Genomic DNA, 14,983 nt, shown 5'->3' with positions numbered 1-14,983 from the left:
TCAGCACTGCAAAACGCCCCATTACTATACATAAGATACCTTATAAGGATTTTATGTTGTGTTTTGTTTTAAAGACACTGTTGCCCATGCTGCAACACAGTGGCTATTCATTGGAGCCATCGTGGTGCACTACAACTTCGAACTCCTGGGCTTAAGCCATCCTCCTATCTCACTCTCCCAGTAGCTGGGACTATTGGCACATACCACAGCTGCTGGCTCTTATAAGGTTTACAGATAGTATCAAATGAAAGATTACATAAATGATTACTGGGAATACTCTAGCCAGTAGTCAATTGAAAAAGGTCTACTTAGGCATATTTTTAATAGCATCTACTGAGTGATGAAGAAAATTATTTCTTTAAAATTATTCAAAATTATGTTGTTACCAGGTTAGAAAATCTGAATCTCTAATCTTGAAATATAAAAGCTCATTAACACTACTATTTTTCTGGTAATTAATCTATTTAGAGGCAGGGTCTTGCTCTGTCACTCAGGATGGAGTGCAGTGGTGTGATCATGGCTCACAGCAGCCTCGATGTCCCAGGCTCCAGCAATCCTCCCACCTCAGCCTCCTGAGTAACTGGGACTAGCCACCAAGCCCAGGTAACTTTTGTATTTTTGGTAGAGACAGGGTTTTGCCATGTTTCCTAGGCTGGTCTCGAACTACTGAGCTCAAACAATCTACCTGCCTTGGCCTCCCAAAGTGCTACTATTACAGGCGTGAGCCACCACACCTGGCCAACTCTACTTTTAGAAATTAAAAACTAAGCTTTTTTTTTTCTCTTTTGTAGGTTTCAAAAAGAGCACATAGCAACTGGGTGCAGTGGTGCACACCTGTTGTCCCAGCTGCTCAGGAGGTTGAGGCGGGAGGATCGTTTGAGCCCAGGAGTTAGAGTCCAGCCTGGGCAACATAGTGAGATCCTATCTCTTAAAAAAAAGAAAAAGGAAAAAAGGAGTGCATATTATATTCAAAATGTCTACTATGCAGGAAAATTTATTGAATAACGCAGGAGAAATAAGAACCTGCTACCACTTATCGGTGTGCAAGCAAGCTGAAATGATGTAAAAATAAATTGAAATGGAATTGCACTCCAAAATTTGTACTTAAAGGAATATTTTAGGTGTATTCATTTAAAGTAGTAATAATCTTTTATCGTTAATACTGATTATCCAGTGAATCTTCATATATAAGCATACATATTTTGTCCTTTTAATATAGTATTTGTATATCCCACTGTGTGAATATAAAAATATACATTTAACCGGATGAATTGTTTCCTGTTACTGCATACAATGCTGCAATGAACATCTTTATACGCTTGTGAGTGAATTTCTAGGACAGTACCAGATTAAAGACTTATATTACCTTTAACTTGTTGATCATGGCTTCTTCAGAGTCCATAGACATGGATAACCCATGAATTAAACGTTTTGCCAGCATTCTTGCGTAGAACTGCATTTAAAAATATTTTAAAAGATCACTTCCTTTCTAATGATTTAGCATTCAGAAATAAAGTTGACCAAAACACAAATGAAACTTTTTTGTTCACAGCATACCTTTTGAAAGACATCCTTGTCATCAATGTATTTGAACACCGTGATGAAGCTCGTGAGCCTGTCTTCCACTTCATTCTCTGTCATCCCTTTCGCCGACTTCTTCAGTAAGTTGTCACAGTACTTAGCAAGCTCATGTAGAAATTGATAATAAATCTTACAAAGGGTGCTTCTGTATATATCATGCCTCAAAGGAGGCAAAGTGGTGATACAAGATAAGATCAGTGGACAGAGTTTTTACTGTTTTTTTAAGAGACTGGGTCTTGCTCTGTCGCCCAGGCTGGATTGCAATGGACAACATCATAGCTCACTGCAGCCTCAAACTCCTAGGCTCAAAGGATCCTCCTGCCTCAGCCTCCCAAGTAGTTGGGACTACAGGCATGCACAACCACACCAGGCTTCTAAAGCTTTATGTAATAATCATAAGTGTAACCTAAATAAAATACACATCATAAGGTATATTTTTTAAAATAACAAGTCAAATATCGAATTATCACTTATTGACCAATAAAGCAACTGATATGGGTAATATAAATTTTTAAAAGAACACCTGGGTGAGTTTCGAGCGGTTTTATAATTTTTGACATTGAATAAGTACTTTAAAAAAAGTTACAAAAACCTTGTAAGCAAGTTTCCTTCAAAGGTTACCCAAACTTTATCATCAGACTTCCTTTAGATTTCAGATATAACAATCTACATGAAAAGTATTAAAATTATTTCAAAATAGACATACATTAAAACCCAAACTTTGTAAAATGATTTTTTAAGAAAAGACACACAGTATGTTGCATTCCTTACATAAATGCCAAACTATGTACAATGTAGATAATTTTCCTTTTGTTTTTCTGAAAAATGCTACAAAAACCAAATTAATTTGATTTTCTCAGTTTTCATGTTCTAATACTGACTTTTCATAAGATTACTTTTCAGCAAACACCAAACTTACCAGTTCAGGTGCTTTGCAAACAGACTTAGGTTCTCTGTAATTTACAACCGACGTAAGGGCCTACATAAAAAACAGGCCATAATTAACCACCAGCCATAGGGAAAAAGTACAGCTAGTTCAATACAAGCCATAATCCATACATCCAAAATTACCCCGCCACATACAACACAGCATTGCCAGTAGTTTGTTAACATTTTCACACCTAACACAGTGGACTCCTCTGATTTTATTCTCTAATTACAAAATATCTATACATCCTGTTGCTATTGCAAGATACTCTGTAACTCATTACCAAAATTTGAACAAATAAAATAACACTACTTAAAAAAAAAACTTACAATCTTGTAAGTAACTTTCCTTTAAAGTATACAAAAGTTCACGTAAAACATATCTATTCTCTTTTCAAATATTATTCAATATAGCCTAAGTATTATGGCCAAAGAAAAAAATCAGTACTAAAAATTGTAAAATTATGCATGTCTATCCAGAAGATATCAGATTAAAAATTCCCCTTATATAGCATAATCATGGGAAATTCTACAAGCATTCAATTTACTATTCAGTTAATAATTTAAAAGTTATATTATTTCCATTTTGAATTTCATATTTAATCTCCATGTCTAGGTCAGAAATCTCATACTAGGAGTCTAATCCTGAAACTGCCTAAAGAATGACAGAGCTTTATGTACATATATAGTATATACGTATTTAAAACTTACCTTATCCAACGCACTCATGAAGTGCTGATCACCATTCAAAACAGTATTGATAAGCTGAACAAATTTACCATGCACTTCCAAAACTGACTCCACAAATAGTGTTGGCATCTAAAAACATGAAATATAAGTACAAAACCACATTTTAAAAGGTTCAAGTATAAACTACTAGGTTTATTAGACTTGAGTAAATTTTTCCTCAAGGAAATTATGTTTTACACATGCACACTTCTCAGAAAGTGGTTTTAAAAATTTAAAACTTTGGTGTTGAAAATAGCTTGTCGGCCGGGCGCGGTGGCTCAACCCTGTAATTCCAGCACTTTGGGAGGCCGAGACGGGTGAATCACGAGGTCAGGAGATCGAGACCATCCTGGCTAACACGGTGAAACCCCGTCTCTACTAAAAAAAATACAAAAAAACTAGCCGGGCGAAGTGGCGGGCACCTGTAGTCCCAGTTACTCGGGAGGCTGAGGCAGGAGAATGGCGTAAACCCGGGAGGCGGAGCTTGCAGTGAGCTGAGATCCGGCCACTGCACTCCAACCTGGGCAATACAGGGAGACTCCGTCTCAAAAAAAAAAAAAAGAAAGAAAGAAAATAGCTTGTCAGCCGGGCATGGTGGCTCACGCCTATAATCCCAGCACTTTGGGAGGCCGAGGCAGGGGGATTGCCTGAGGTCAGGAGTTCGAGACTAGTGTGGCCAACATGGTGAAACCCTGTCTCTACTAAAAATACAAAAAAATTAGCCAGGCGTGGTGGCATGCGCCTGTAATCCCAGCTACTCGGGAAGCTGAGGCAGGGGAATTACTTGAACCAGGGAGGTGGAGGTTGCAGTGAGCAGAGATCGCACCACTGCATTCCAGCTTGGGCGACAGAGCAAGACTCCGTCTCAGAAAAAACAAACAAACAAAAAAACAACAAAAAAGAAAGAAAATAGCTTGTCATTCAACACAACAAGCTAATGTCATAGACTGTCTAGTACCTGCCAGAAGAACCCACCAAAAGCATACTTTTCTACTGTGTTGGAATAACTTAAGGATAACAAGACCTGAACTACCAGGTCTATCACTTTCATAGAGGCTTATATAAGCAAAGACTGCCTGCAAAGTCACTGAAGGCTGAGAGAGAGGAGAGTTAAAAAGCCAGTAACCCTGAGAACAGAGACCCCTTGAACTCAGCAAGACAATCCCTCACATCTCAGACAGAAGAAATACCTAATAGTGCAAAAGTGAGTTTTCCCTCTTAATGGAGATAACCATGAAGAAATTACTACCTAAGACTTAACTAAGTCAGCTGGATTTGAGTCTACTACAAATGTATTCACTTATGTTTCCATCTCCCAGCCTTGACACAAAATTCTATGCTTCTATGACCCATGTCATTGGACATGGAATCTATAAACGTAATAACATAAACTAGTAAGTTTGACAAATAATACAGAGTAATAAATCTGCATAATACAAACTAATAGTTCTACAAAAATAGAAAACTGTGGTAAAAGGAATTTGAAGAAATTAAAAAATAGTAAACTTACACATGATTGTGGCAGAACATAAAAACTAAAAATTATTACTTGCCAAAGACCAATCTGTCGCTAAGGTAACAGCCTCTAAAAAGTGCTCCTGAACAGTGACGGCTACACACATACACACAGATAATATCTTTTTTTTTTTTTTTTTTTGAGACGGAGTCTTGTGCTGTCACCCAGGCTGGAGTGCAGTGGTGTGATCTTGGCTCACTGTAAGCTCCGCCTCCCGGGTTCACGCCATTCTCCCGCCTCAGCCGCCTGAGTAGCTGGGACTACAGGCGCCCGCCAACATGCCCGGCTAATTTTTTGTATTTTTAGTAGAGATGGGGTTTCACCGTGTTAGCCAGGATGGTCTCCATCTCCTGACCTCGTGATCCGCCCACCTCGGCCTCCCAAAGTGCTGGGATTACAGGCGTGACAGATACTACCTTACAGATTAAGTCAAACAGCTCTACTTAAGAAGAGATAGTAGTAACAGTTGAAGTTACGTCTCTCTTGCTCATCAACCGTCACCAGTAATAACAAGATTTGGTGATAGGAAAGACAAACTGTTACAGTCATGTGATTGGTAAAGTACTCAAGGAAGATGAGTATTAGGGACACGAGGGTTATTGTTTCCGGTATTTGGGGCAGCAAGCATATACTTACAGAAGATTATTTGAATCTAAATCTGCTTACTAGACAACCAAATTCACAGAATATGGAAAGGAGGAAAATTACAAGTTGTCTATATTACCGCTGATTAATACTACTACCATGACAACAAACAATGTTATCAACGCCAATTACAGAAAAACACAGTTACTTAGAAATGGCAAGCTTATTTTTCTGTGAAAAGTTAACAACTGTTCAATGGACACCTCCGTATGGCTAAGCAGCAGCCTATCTCATCAATATAGCTTTCTAATAATTTGATAATTCCAAAATGAGTCCAACAAGCTCTAGGTTTAAAACATTTGAATAAAGACATTTCTTTTGTTGGCATGGTAAGACTTTTTCTTTCATCTTTCAAAATAGTAAAGTCAAAGGAAAGACTCCACGATGGATCTGATTAGGAGGAAAACACTGCAGTTCCCCACACAACTCACATTTTCCTGAGTAAGGTTGCTGGTTGCTCGAAGGCCCTCATCATGGATGTGGTTTTGTAGCTCCTGAATCATATGAGGTAAACCAGTGGACACAGCACGGAGTAAGACGTACATATTTGCCATGTCTGAGAGGAAAAAGACATCTGAGGATTAACTCCTAAATATTTTCATTTATTAGGTAATATATGGATCCAAGTGCAGGAATACAATCCAACTGCAGAGTACCCAGAGAAAAGCCCCCCATGCCCACCTCCCAGCCACCCAAGCCCCTCTCCCCACAGGAAAGGGATGTGGTTATTTAACATCTTCCCAAAGATATTTTGTGCAAATTCAAGTGAATACATATATTCTTCCCTTTGCCCCTTTTAATACAGTGTACTGTATTTTGTATATTATTTGTAGCTTCAGAACACATTTTAACTTAGTAGTCTTTTCCTATCAGTACACAAAGCATTTCTATGTATTTTACAGCTGCACAGTACTCCATTATGTGGATATATTATAATTTCTTAACAACTAATGGAAATTTAGGTGGTTTCCAGTCTCTTGATATTGCAATGTTACAATCAATAATCTTATACATGAGCAAGAATATATGCAATATAAATTCCCAAAAAAGTGAGGTTACTGTGTCAAAGTTTAATCTTGTAGACAGATCCTTCTAACCACAGCTGCCAACAGCAGAGAGTTCCTTTGCCAACAATGTGTTACCAAACATTTTGATCTCTAACACTGGGAGGTAAATAATGATCTCTCAGTGTAGTAGGTTTTATTTTAAATGTTTTATTAAAGCATCATACATACAGAGAAAAGTATACAAACCATAAGTGTGTATCTTACTGAATTATTACAAGTGAACACACAACACACCCATGTAATCACACGCAGGATAAGAAATAGGCATTACCTACACCCAGGAGTCCCCTTCATGCCTCCTTCCAATCACACACTCTTGCTCCTCTGCAAAGGTAACCACTGCTGTGACTTCTAAATCACAGATGAGTTTGAACTATATATAAAAATGGGATCACACAATTCTTTCACAACTGGCTTCTTGTGTTCAACAAAATGTGTATAAGGATCATCTATGTTGTTGTACCTGGCTTTAATTTGTTCATTTCCACTCCTCTATAATATTCCATTGTATGAATATACTGTACTATTCTACAGTTACTGGACATTTGAGCCGTTCCAGTTTACGGAGCTATTACAAATACTAATAATATGAACATTCCTGTAAGTCTTTTTGTACATATGTCCAGGCACTGGCGGTCAGAAGGTATGGTGGGGTGGTTATACGTTTAGGAGTAGAACTGCTGGATCATAAAATATGCATAATATATCCCACTTAGCGGTCAATGCCAGTTTCCCAAAGTAGTTGCATCAATTTATACTCTCACTTCAGTGTTCGAAAAGCTCCTGCTGCTTCACATTTCTTTTTATGTTTATTGGCCATCTGGGTATCTTCTATTCTGCAGTGTCTGTTTTTTGGCCATTTTATATTTTGGATATAAATCTTTACTATTGCAGCTACATTACCCTATAAGTGTCTTCTGATGATCCAGTGGTTTTCATGGCTTTTTTTTTTTTGAGACAGGGTCTCACTCTGTCACCCAGGCTGGAGTGCTCTGGCAGGATCTCGGCTCACTGCAACCACCACCTTCCAGGCATGAGTGATCCTCCCACCTCAGCCTCCCAAGTAGATGGGACCACAGGTGCACACCACCCCACCTGGCTAATGCTTGTATTTTTTTGCAGAGATGGGATATTGTCATGTTGCCCAGGCTGGTCTTGAACTCCTGAGCTCAAACAATCTTCCTCCCTCTTAATGGCCTTTTAATAATCCAAAGTTTTTCATTTTAATGTAGTTCACTGGATCAATTGTTCCTTTGTGGTTAGGGCTTTTTGTGTCCTATTTAAAATATCTTTCCCTATCTCAAGGTTATGAAGATATTCTCCGATATTATCTTCTAAAAGTGTTATTTTTTTTACCTTGTACATTTAGATAAAAACTCTAGTGAATTGATTTTGTCTATGGTATCTGACGTAGTGATCAAATTTCGTTTTCTTCCGAAATGGGTATCCAATTGACTGAGCAATGTGTGTTGAAAACACCATCTTTCGCTGCTCTGCAGCGCCACCTTGGCCTTACATCAAGTGGCCACGTATGCATGGGTTGTTTCTGGGGTCTCTTATTTTATTGTGATATCTGTCTGTCCTTGTACCAATGCCTCACTGTCTTGATTACTATAGGTTTTACAATTAGTCTTGCTGGCCATTAAAGTCTTTCCATCATACTCTTCAAGACAGTGACTTCCGGAATTAAAAAAAATTATTGTGTTTTGACTACATTGTCCCGGGTCTACGAAATCAATGTTGCTTTAAAAAACACGGGGCCGGGTGCGGTGGCTCACGTCTATAATCTCAGCACTTTGGGAGGCGGAGGCGGGCGGATCACGAGCTCAGGAGTTTGAGACCAGCCTGGCCAACATAGTGAAGCCCCATCTTTACTAAAAATACAAAAATTAGCCAGGTGTGGGGGCAGATGCCTGTAGTCCCAGCTACTCGGGAGTCTGAGGCAGGGGACTCTCTTGAACCCGGGAGGTAGAGGTTACAGTGAGCCAAGATCGCGCCACTGCGCTCCAGCCTGGGTGACAGGGCGGGACTCCATCTCAAGAAGAAAAAAACAAAAACAAAAACAAAAAACCTGATTAATGGCCAGGCGCGGTGACTCACACCTGTAATCCCAGCACTTTGGGAGGCTGGGGCAAGTGGATCATCTGAGGTCAGGAGCTCGAGACCAGGAGGCCAACATGGTGAAACGCTATCTCTACTTAAAAAACGCTATCTCTACTAAAAATACAAAAATTAGTCGGGTGTGGTGGCAGGCACCTGCAATCCTAGCTACTCGGGAGCCTGAGGCAGAATTGCTTGAACCTGGGAGGCGGGGGTTGCAGTGAGCCGGGACTGTGCCATTGCACTCCAGCCTAGGTGACAGAGCGAGACTCCATCTCAAAAAAATAAATTAATTAAATAAAACATACATATTATCTTTCCTCCTTATAAAATTAATGCATGTTTTTTGTTTTTTTAAAAAAAATCAGAGAGGCTGGGCGCGGTGGCTCAAGCCTGTAATTCCAGCACTTTGGGAGGCTAAGGCAGGCAGATCACGAGGTCAGGAGTTCGAGACCAGCCTGACCAACATGGTGAAACCCTGTCTCTAATAAAAATACAAAAAAGTTAGCCAGGTGTGGTGATGCACGCCTGTAATCCCAGCTACTCAGGAGTCTGAGGCAGGAGAATCACTTGAATCCAGGGGGCAGAGGTTGCAGTGAGCCAAGATCGCATCACTGCACTCCAGCCTGGGTGACAGAGTGAGACTCTGTCTCAAAAATAAAATAAAATAAAATCAGATATTGCTGATTTTTCATGTTATATAAATGATTACTTTTGTTATATAATATTTGTATTTCCTTTTTATAGTCTTTGTCTTTGTTCCTACTGTTTATCAGGAATTCTAAATGTATTGAGGAAATTAGCTCTTGTAATATATAAAAATGTATAAACACAATTTCCCACTTTTTCTTCTGATTTTAGAACACTCTTTGAAAACACTTGCCCAGGCCGGGCGCGGTGGCTCAAGCCTGTAATCCCAGCACTTTGGGAGGCCGAGACGGGCGGATCACGAGGTCAGGAGATCGAGACCATCCTGGCTAACACAATGAAACCCCGTCTCCACTAAAAATACAAAAAAATTAGCCGGGCGTGGTGGCGGGGCCTGTAGTCCCAGCTACTCGGGAGGCTGAGGCAGGAGAATGGCGGGAACCCGGGAGGCGGAGCTTGCAGTGAGCCGAGATCGCGCCACTGTACTCCAGCCTGGGCGACAGAGCGAGACTCCGCCTCAAAAAAAAAAAAAAAAAAAAAAGAAAACACTTGCCCAAAATAGTCTTTCAAAATAAAGTATTAATAATCTGTCAAAGTTTATTTAAAATATTTTAAAGACTGTTACTAAAATATGCATTAAACCAACGGTGACTGGAAGATGATATAAAAGGTAGATGTGTAATTTAATTTCTACTCACATGTTTGGTAGAAACTTACCATTTTTTTTCTCTTGTCGAATGATATTATGACATTCTGCATGTAAAAACTGTAAGTGGTCTGCTACCATTCGTTGCTGACATTCATGAATCACTTTAGTATATGAACTTGGATGTAGGTATTTTCGACATCGAATTTCTTCATCTTTTAGTCTACCTAGAACCTACAGAAATATATTCTTACAGTCATGAACACAAAGTTTTACTATGAGGAAAAATCTGTAATATCAGCAAGTAACTCGGCCAAATTTTAATGGCTAAATTAAACATGGCAAAGGTAATAAGGGTTACATAAGCAATTTAAACCCACATTCCATAAATCATTTCAAATTTTTATTTAAGCTACTAGCTGTCATCTACATTCCACCAGTCTTATAAGCAAGAACTAAAGTTAAAGAGTCTGCATTTTGTCTTCATTTACCTACACCATCATCCAATTACATGGACAACATAACATGTAACAGGAAAAGTGGGTACAGATGATTAAAAATCAGAACAGGTGATCTCTGTATGAATAACTATCAAATTAAAAAATAAATTATATTGAGATCAAGTAGATGAATCTAATTATTTTACATTGGTTTCTCTTCTTGTAAATGGAACTGTATGTGCATGATAGTTAACTATCATATTAAAGATTTCATTAAAACTTTTGAAAGTAGGAGCCAGACACGGTGGCTCACACCTGTAATCCCAGCACTTTGGGAGGCCAAGACAGGTGGATCACCTGAGGTCAGGAGTATAAGACCCGCATGGCCAATATGGCGAAACCCTGTCTCTACTAAAAATATAAAAATTAGCTGGGCATGCCTGTAATCCCAGCTCCTCAGGAGGCTGGGGCAGGAGAATCACTTCATCCCGGGAGGCGGGGGTTGCAGTGAGCCGAGATTGCGCCACTGCATTTCAGCCTGTGTGACAGAGAGAGATGCTGTCTCAAAAAAATAAAAATAAGGCCAGGTAAGGTGGCTCATGCCTGTAATCCTAGCACTTTGGGAGGCCGAGGCAGGCGGATCACATGAGGTCAGGAGTTTGAGACCAACCTGGTCAACATGGTGAAACCCTGTCTCTACAAAAATACAAAAAATCAGCCAGGCGTGGTGGCAGGTGCCTGTAGTACCCAGCTACTCGGGAGGCTGAGGCAGGAAAACCGCTTGAACCCGGAAGGAGGAGGTTGCAGTGAGCCTACATCCCGCCCCTGCACTCTAGCCTAGGCAATAAGAGCGAGGCTCTGTCTCAAAAAATAAATAAATAAAAATAAAATAAAAATAAAAAATAAAAATGTTGAAAGTAAATATACATTTAGTCATAGTCAAGTGTGTCAATCAAGACTTATTAAAGTTTATCCTATGTAAAGTGCTGAGCTACAAATAACACTGTTTAATATTAACAAAAACTAGCCAATAAGGAAAATAACCAAAGAATTTGACTAATTTCTGTCTCAAGACAAACCAACAATATGTACACAGACAAATGCACAGGCTTGGAAACACTCTGTAACATGAAGCTGTGTAATTAGAGTTTCTGAAATTAAGTGTGTCCGGGAAACTACATACACCTGGCACTTTGGAGAGTGCTGCTGAGTTGGCCTGGGCACAAGGAGTAAAAATCATTCCTGGAAAGCATATCAGAAATTTTCAATAAAAATGAGGCTCTAGACAGCAGGGTCCCATAGTCCTGTCTTTCTTATTGTGCGACCCTTTGAAGCCAGGAGTTCAGGGCAAAGTCATAGACTCAGGTTGGGCAAGAAGGGGTCTAGAGCAGCGGTCCCTAATCTTTTAGCCACCAGGGACTGGTTTGGTGGAAGACATTTTTTCCACAGACGGAGTGGGGGTGGCATTGTTGGGGGCAGGTGGCTTCCAGATGAAGTATTCCACCTCAGATCCTCAGGCATTAGATTCTTCTAAAGAGCGCACAACCTAGACCCCTCGCATGCAGAGTTCACAATAGGGTTCACACTCCTGTGAGAATCTATGAGAATCTAATGCTGCTGCTGTGACAGGAGGCGGAGCTCAGGCGGTAGGTAATGCTCACACAGTGGCTGCTCACACAGGGGCTGCTCACTCCCTGCTGTGCGGCCAGGTTCCTAACAGGCCACAGGTCAGTACTGGTCCTCCCCGGTTCCTAACAGGCCACAGGTCAGTACTAGTCCTCAGCCTGGGGGTCGGACACCTCGTCTAGAGGACAAAAGTGTTCACCACATATCACATCAGCTAAGAAAGGCACTTCGGTTAACAATAAATCCTTTAAGGGCTATTTTTATAACAAATAAAAAGGATTAAGCCTATTAGTCATTCAGAGCATACTACAGTGACTTTAACCTGCTTGCTAAAATTAACTTAATGCAACAGGAATTACAGTGGGTCTGAGACAGGTGAAAGAGGATGAAAGAAGGAAAAAATAAAACTGATAACTTAGGGGAGAGAGGTGCATATCAAGAGAAACGTAGACAAAGTTGGACTGCCCCAGTGCAGGGCTTCAAACAGCTGTAAAACTGCTGGGGGAAAGAAAGGCCAAAGCTAGAGGAAGGCAGCAAGGGAGGCAGGAAGGCTGTACTGACTCATCTCCCAATTAACTAAATGGAGAACAAAGTCCAGGATTTTGCCCTTGAAGCTAATATGGTCCAACATTATTTCCTGAAATGAGCTTTTCTTTTTCTTTCTTTTTTTGTCAGACAGGATCTCGCTCTGTCGCCCAGGCAGGAGGGCAGTGGTACAATCTTGGCTCACTGCAACTTACGCCTCTCGGGCTCAAGTGATCTTCCCACTTCAGCGTCCCAAGAGCTAGGACCAGATGACCACGCCACCATGCGTGGCTAGTTTTTTAACTTTTTGTAGAGATGGGGTTTTGCCACGTTGCCCAGGCTTGTCTTGAACTCCTGGACTCACGTAATCTGCCCGCCTCAGCCTCCCAAAGTGCTGCGATTACAGGTCTGAGCCACCGTGCCCGGCCTGAAATAAGCTTTTCTAATAAACACTCTTTTCCAAACATAATTTATTCCAATGCCCCTCTCTCCCTTTTAACACCTTGAGATGTAATTTACATATTATATAATCCACCCATTTAAAGTGTGAAATTCAGTGGTTTTGGTATATTACATTATCAGTGCTTTTAAACTGTGGTAAAAACATAGATAATAAAATTTACATTAGCCATTTTTACATGGGCAATTCAGTGGCATTAAATAACTTTCACTGTGTTGTGCAACTACCCCCATTGTCTGCTTCCAAATATTTTTCATTACCCCATCAGAAACTTTATAACCATTAAGTAACAAATCCCCACATCTTCCTCCCCTGATAACTTCTAATCTACTTTCTGTCCTTTTGAATTTGTCTGTTCTAGATATTTCCTATAAATTGAACCACAGAATATTTGCCCCTTTGTGTCTGGTTTTTTTCACTTAGCATAACATTTTCATGGTTCATTCATGTTGTATCAAGTATCATAATTTCAATCCTTTTTTAAGACTGTGTGGTATTGTGATACACATGTACATTGGTTTTCTTCTGTGGTTCCTGGTTGATAACTCCCTTAGCCCTAGTTACAGTCTTTAGTTATAATGTTGAGTGTGTTAGGTCTCAGGAAACAGAATTTCTCTCCTACTCTCCTTTCATCTGCCTCAAGGCAGGACTCTAATCTTGCCCTACCTTTCTGACTGTGGGTCATAAGACCCTCCCCAGAGAAAGCCCCACCCTATAAGCTGGGGGAAAGACTACTGACATCATGAAGCTTCCACAAAAATCAAAGAAGACTCGGTTCCACAGGGACAGAAGCTCCTGCACTTGGGGATGATTTCAGACCTTGCCCTATGTATCTCCTCAAGTGGTTGTTTAATTATATCCTTTAAAATATCCTTCTTAATAAACTAGTAAACACTGAATGTTTCCCTAAGTTCTGTAAGCTGCTCTAGCAAATTAATGGAACCCAGAGTGTATTGTAGGACCTCAACTTGAAAGCCAGTCAGTCAGTAGTCTGGAGGCCCAGACTTGTGACTGGTGTCTGGGGGTGTGCAGGGCAGTCTTGGAGACTCAGCCCCCAATCTGTGCGATCGGCCACTATCTCAAGCAGATGGTGTTAGAGTTGAACTGGAGGACACCTGGCTGGTGTCTGCTGCTTGGTGTGTGGGAGAAAAGAGCCACAACTTTGTTTACAGAAGCCTTCTGTGCTGATGATCGTTGCTGCGATGTCAGAGCAGAGGAAAAAACATGGTTTGAGAGTTTTTCACTACACGGGATGAATAATATTCCAAAGGACGTACGTGTCACATTTCGCTTATCCTTTCAACTTCTGACAGACATCTGGGCTACTGCCAGCACTTGCCAGTGGCATCTTTTTGAGAGCCAGATAGAGCAAAGTGTATGTATCACAGATAATCTGTGTGCGATTCTTAGGGCTGGATCTAGAGATTTCAACAAGATCCAAGGTGCAATAAGGGCTAAGAGCTTAGAACCACTGATCTAGTATAACCTGAACTTAATTGATGGCGGGAAAGTTCCAGATAATTTGCTCAGGGGACAGAGCTAATTAGTAACAAAAGCAGGAAGAGAGTCAAACAACTAAGACCTTTAGATCTGGGCTTTGTGGACGACAGAACAGTGTATCGGTAAGCACTGATGCTTTGTAACTTGTGGCCTACAGATGTAGGACGACAGCTCATCCACTTACACTACTTGACCTTTCCTGGCTACATAAACTAACACAAATCATCCAAAATAAAATGTTTGAAATACAACACTGCAGATAAAAAAACATGGCTAGAAATTCTAATATCTCTTATATATGGTGATTTAATTTGTATGATCACTTTTTTTTCTTCTACTACTGAGAAAATATAAATGGAATTTAACATATGATAACCAATATGTACTGATTTAGTGATCAATTAAAATTTCTTGGCTGGGTGCAATGGCTCACTTCTATAATCCCAGCACTTTGGGAGGCTGAGGCGGGAAGACTGCTTGAGTTGAGGAGTTCTCAGACCAGCCTGGGCAACATAGCGAGACCCCATCTCTGTAACAAATTTTAAAAGTTGCTGGGCGTGGCGGTGTGTGCCT

The 14,983-nt window shown here is 40.3% G+C and overlaps 1 protein-coding gene across 5 annotated transcripts in view; it reads right to left on the bottom strand.

Moving 5' to 3' along the window:
• LOC105495964 (cullin 2) overlaps positions 1-14,983 on the bottom strand; it is an 85,672-nt gene that overhangs the window by 18,698 nt on the left and 51,991 nt on the right. For all 5 annotated transcript variants that reach the window (XM_011765935.2, XM_011765936.2, XM_011765938.3 and 2 more), the window contains exons 9-14: positions 9,931-10,093; positions 5,830-5,954; positions 3,220-3,327; positions 2,501-2,560; positions 1,558-1,686; positions 1,367-1,453 (exon numbers count right to left, since the gene is read on the bottom strand). In XM_011765935.2, the coding sequence (XP_011764237.1) occupies positions 1,367-1,453; positions 1,558-1,686; positions 2,501-2,560; positions 3,220-3,327; positions 5,830-5,954; positions 9,931-10,093 (672 nt within the window). The remainder of the gene's footprint in view (positions 1-1,366; positions 1,454-1,557; positions 1,687-2,500; positions 2,561-3,219; positions 3,328-5,829; positions 5,955-9,930; positions 10,094-14,983) is intronic.

This window comes from Macaca nemestrina, chromosome 9 (assembly GCF_043159975.1).
Source record: "Macaca nemestrina isolate mMacNem1 chromosome 9, mMacNem.hap1, whole genome shotgun sequence".
Lineage (NCBI taxonomy): Eukaryota > Metazoa > Chordata > Mammalia > Primates > Cercopithecidae > Macaca > Macaca nemestrina.
Note: the sequence above shows the minus strand (reverse complement) of the source record. Positions and strands in the feature narration are given on the sequence as shown.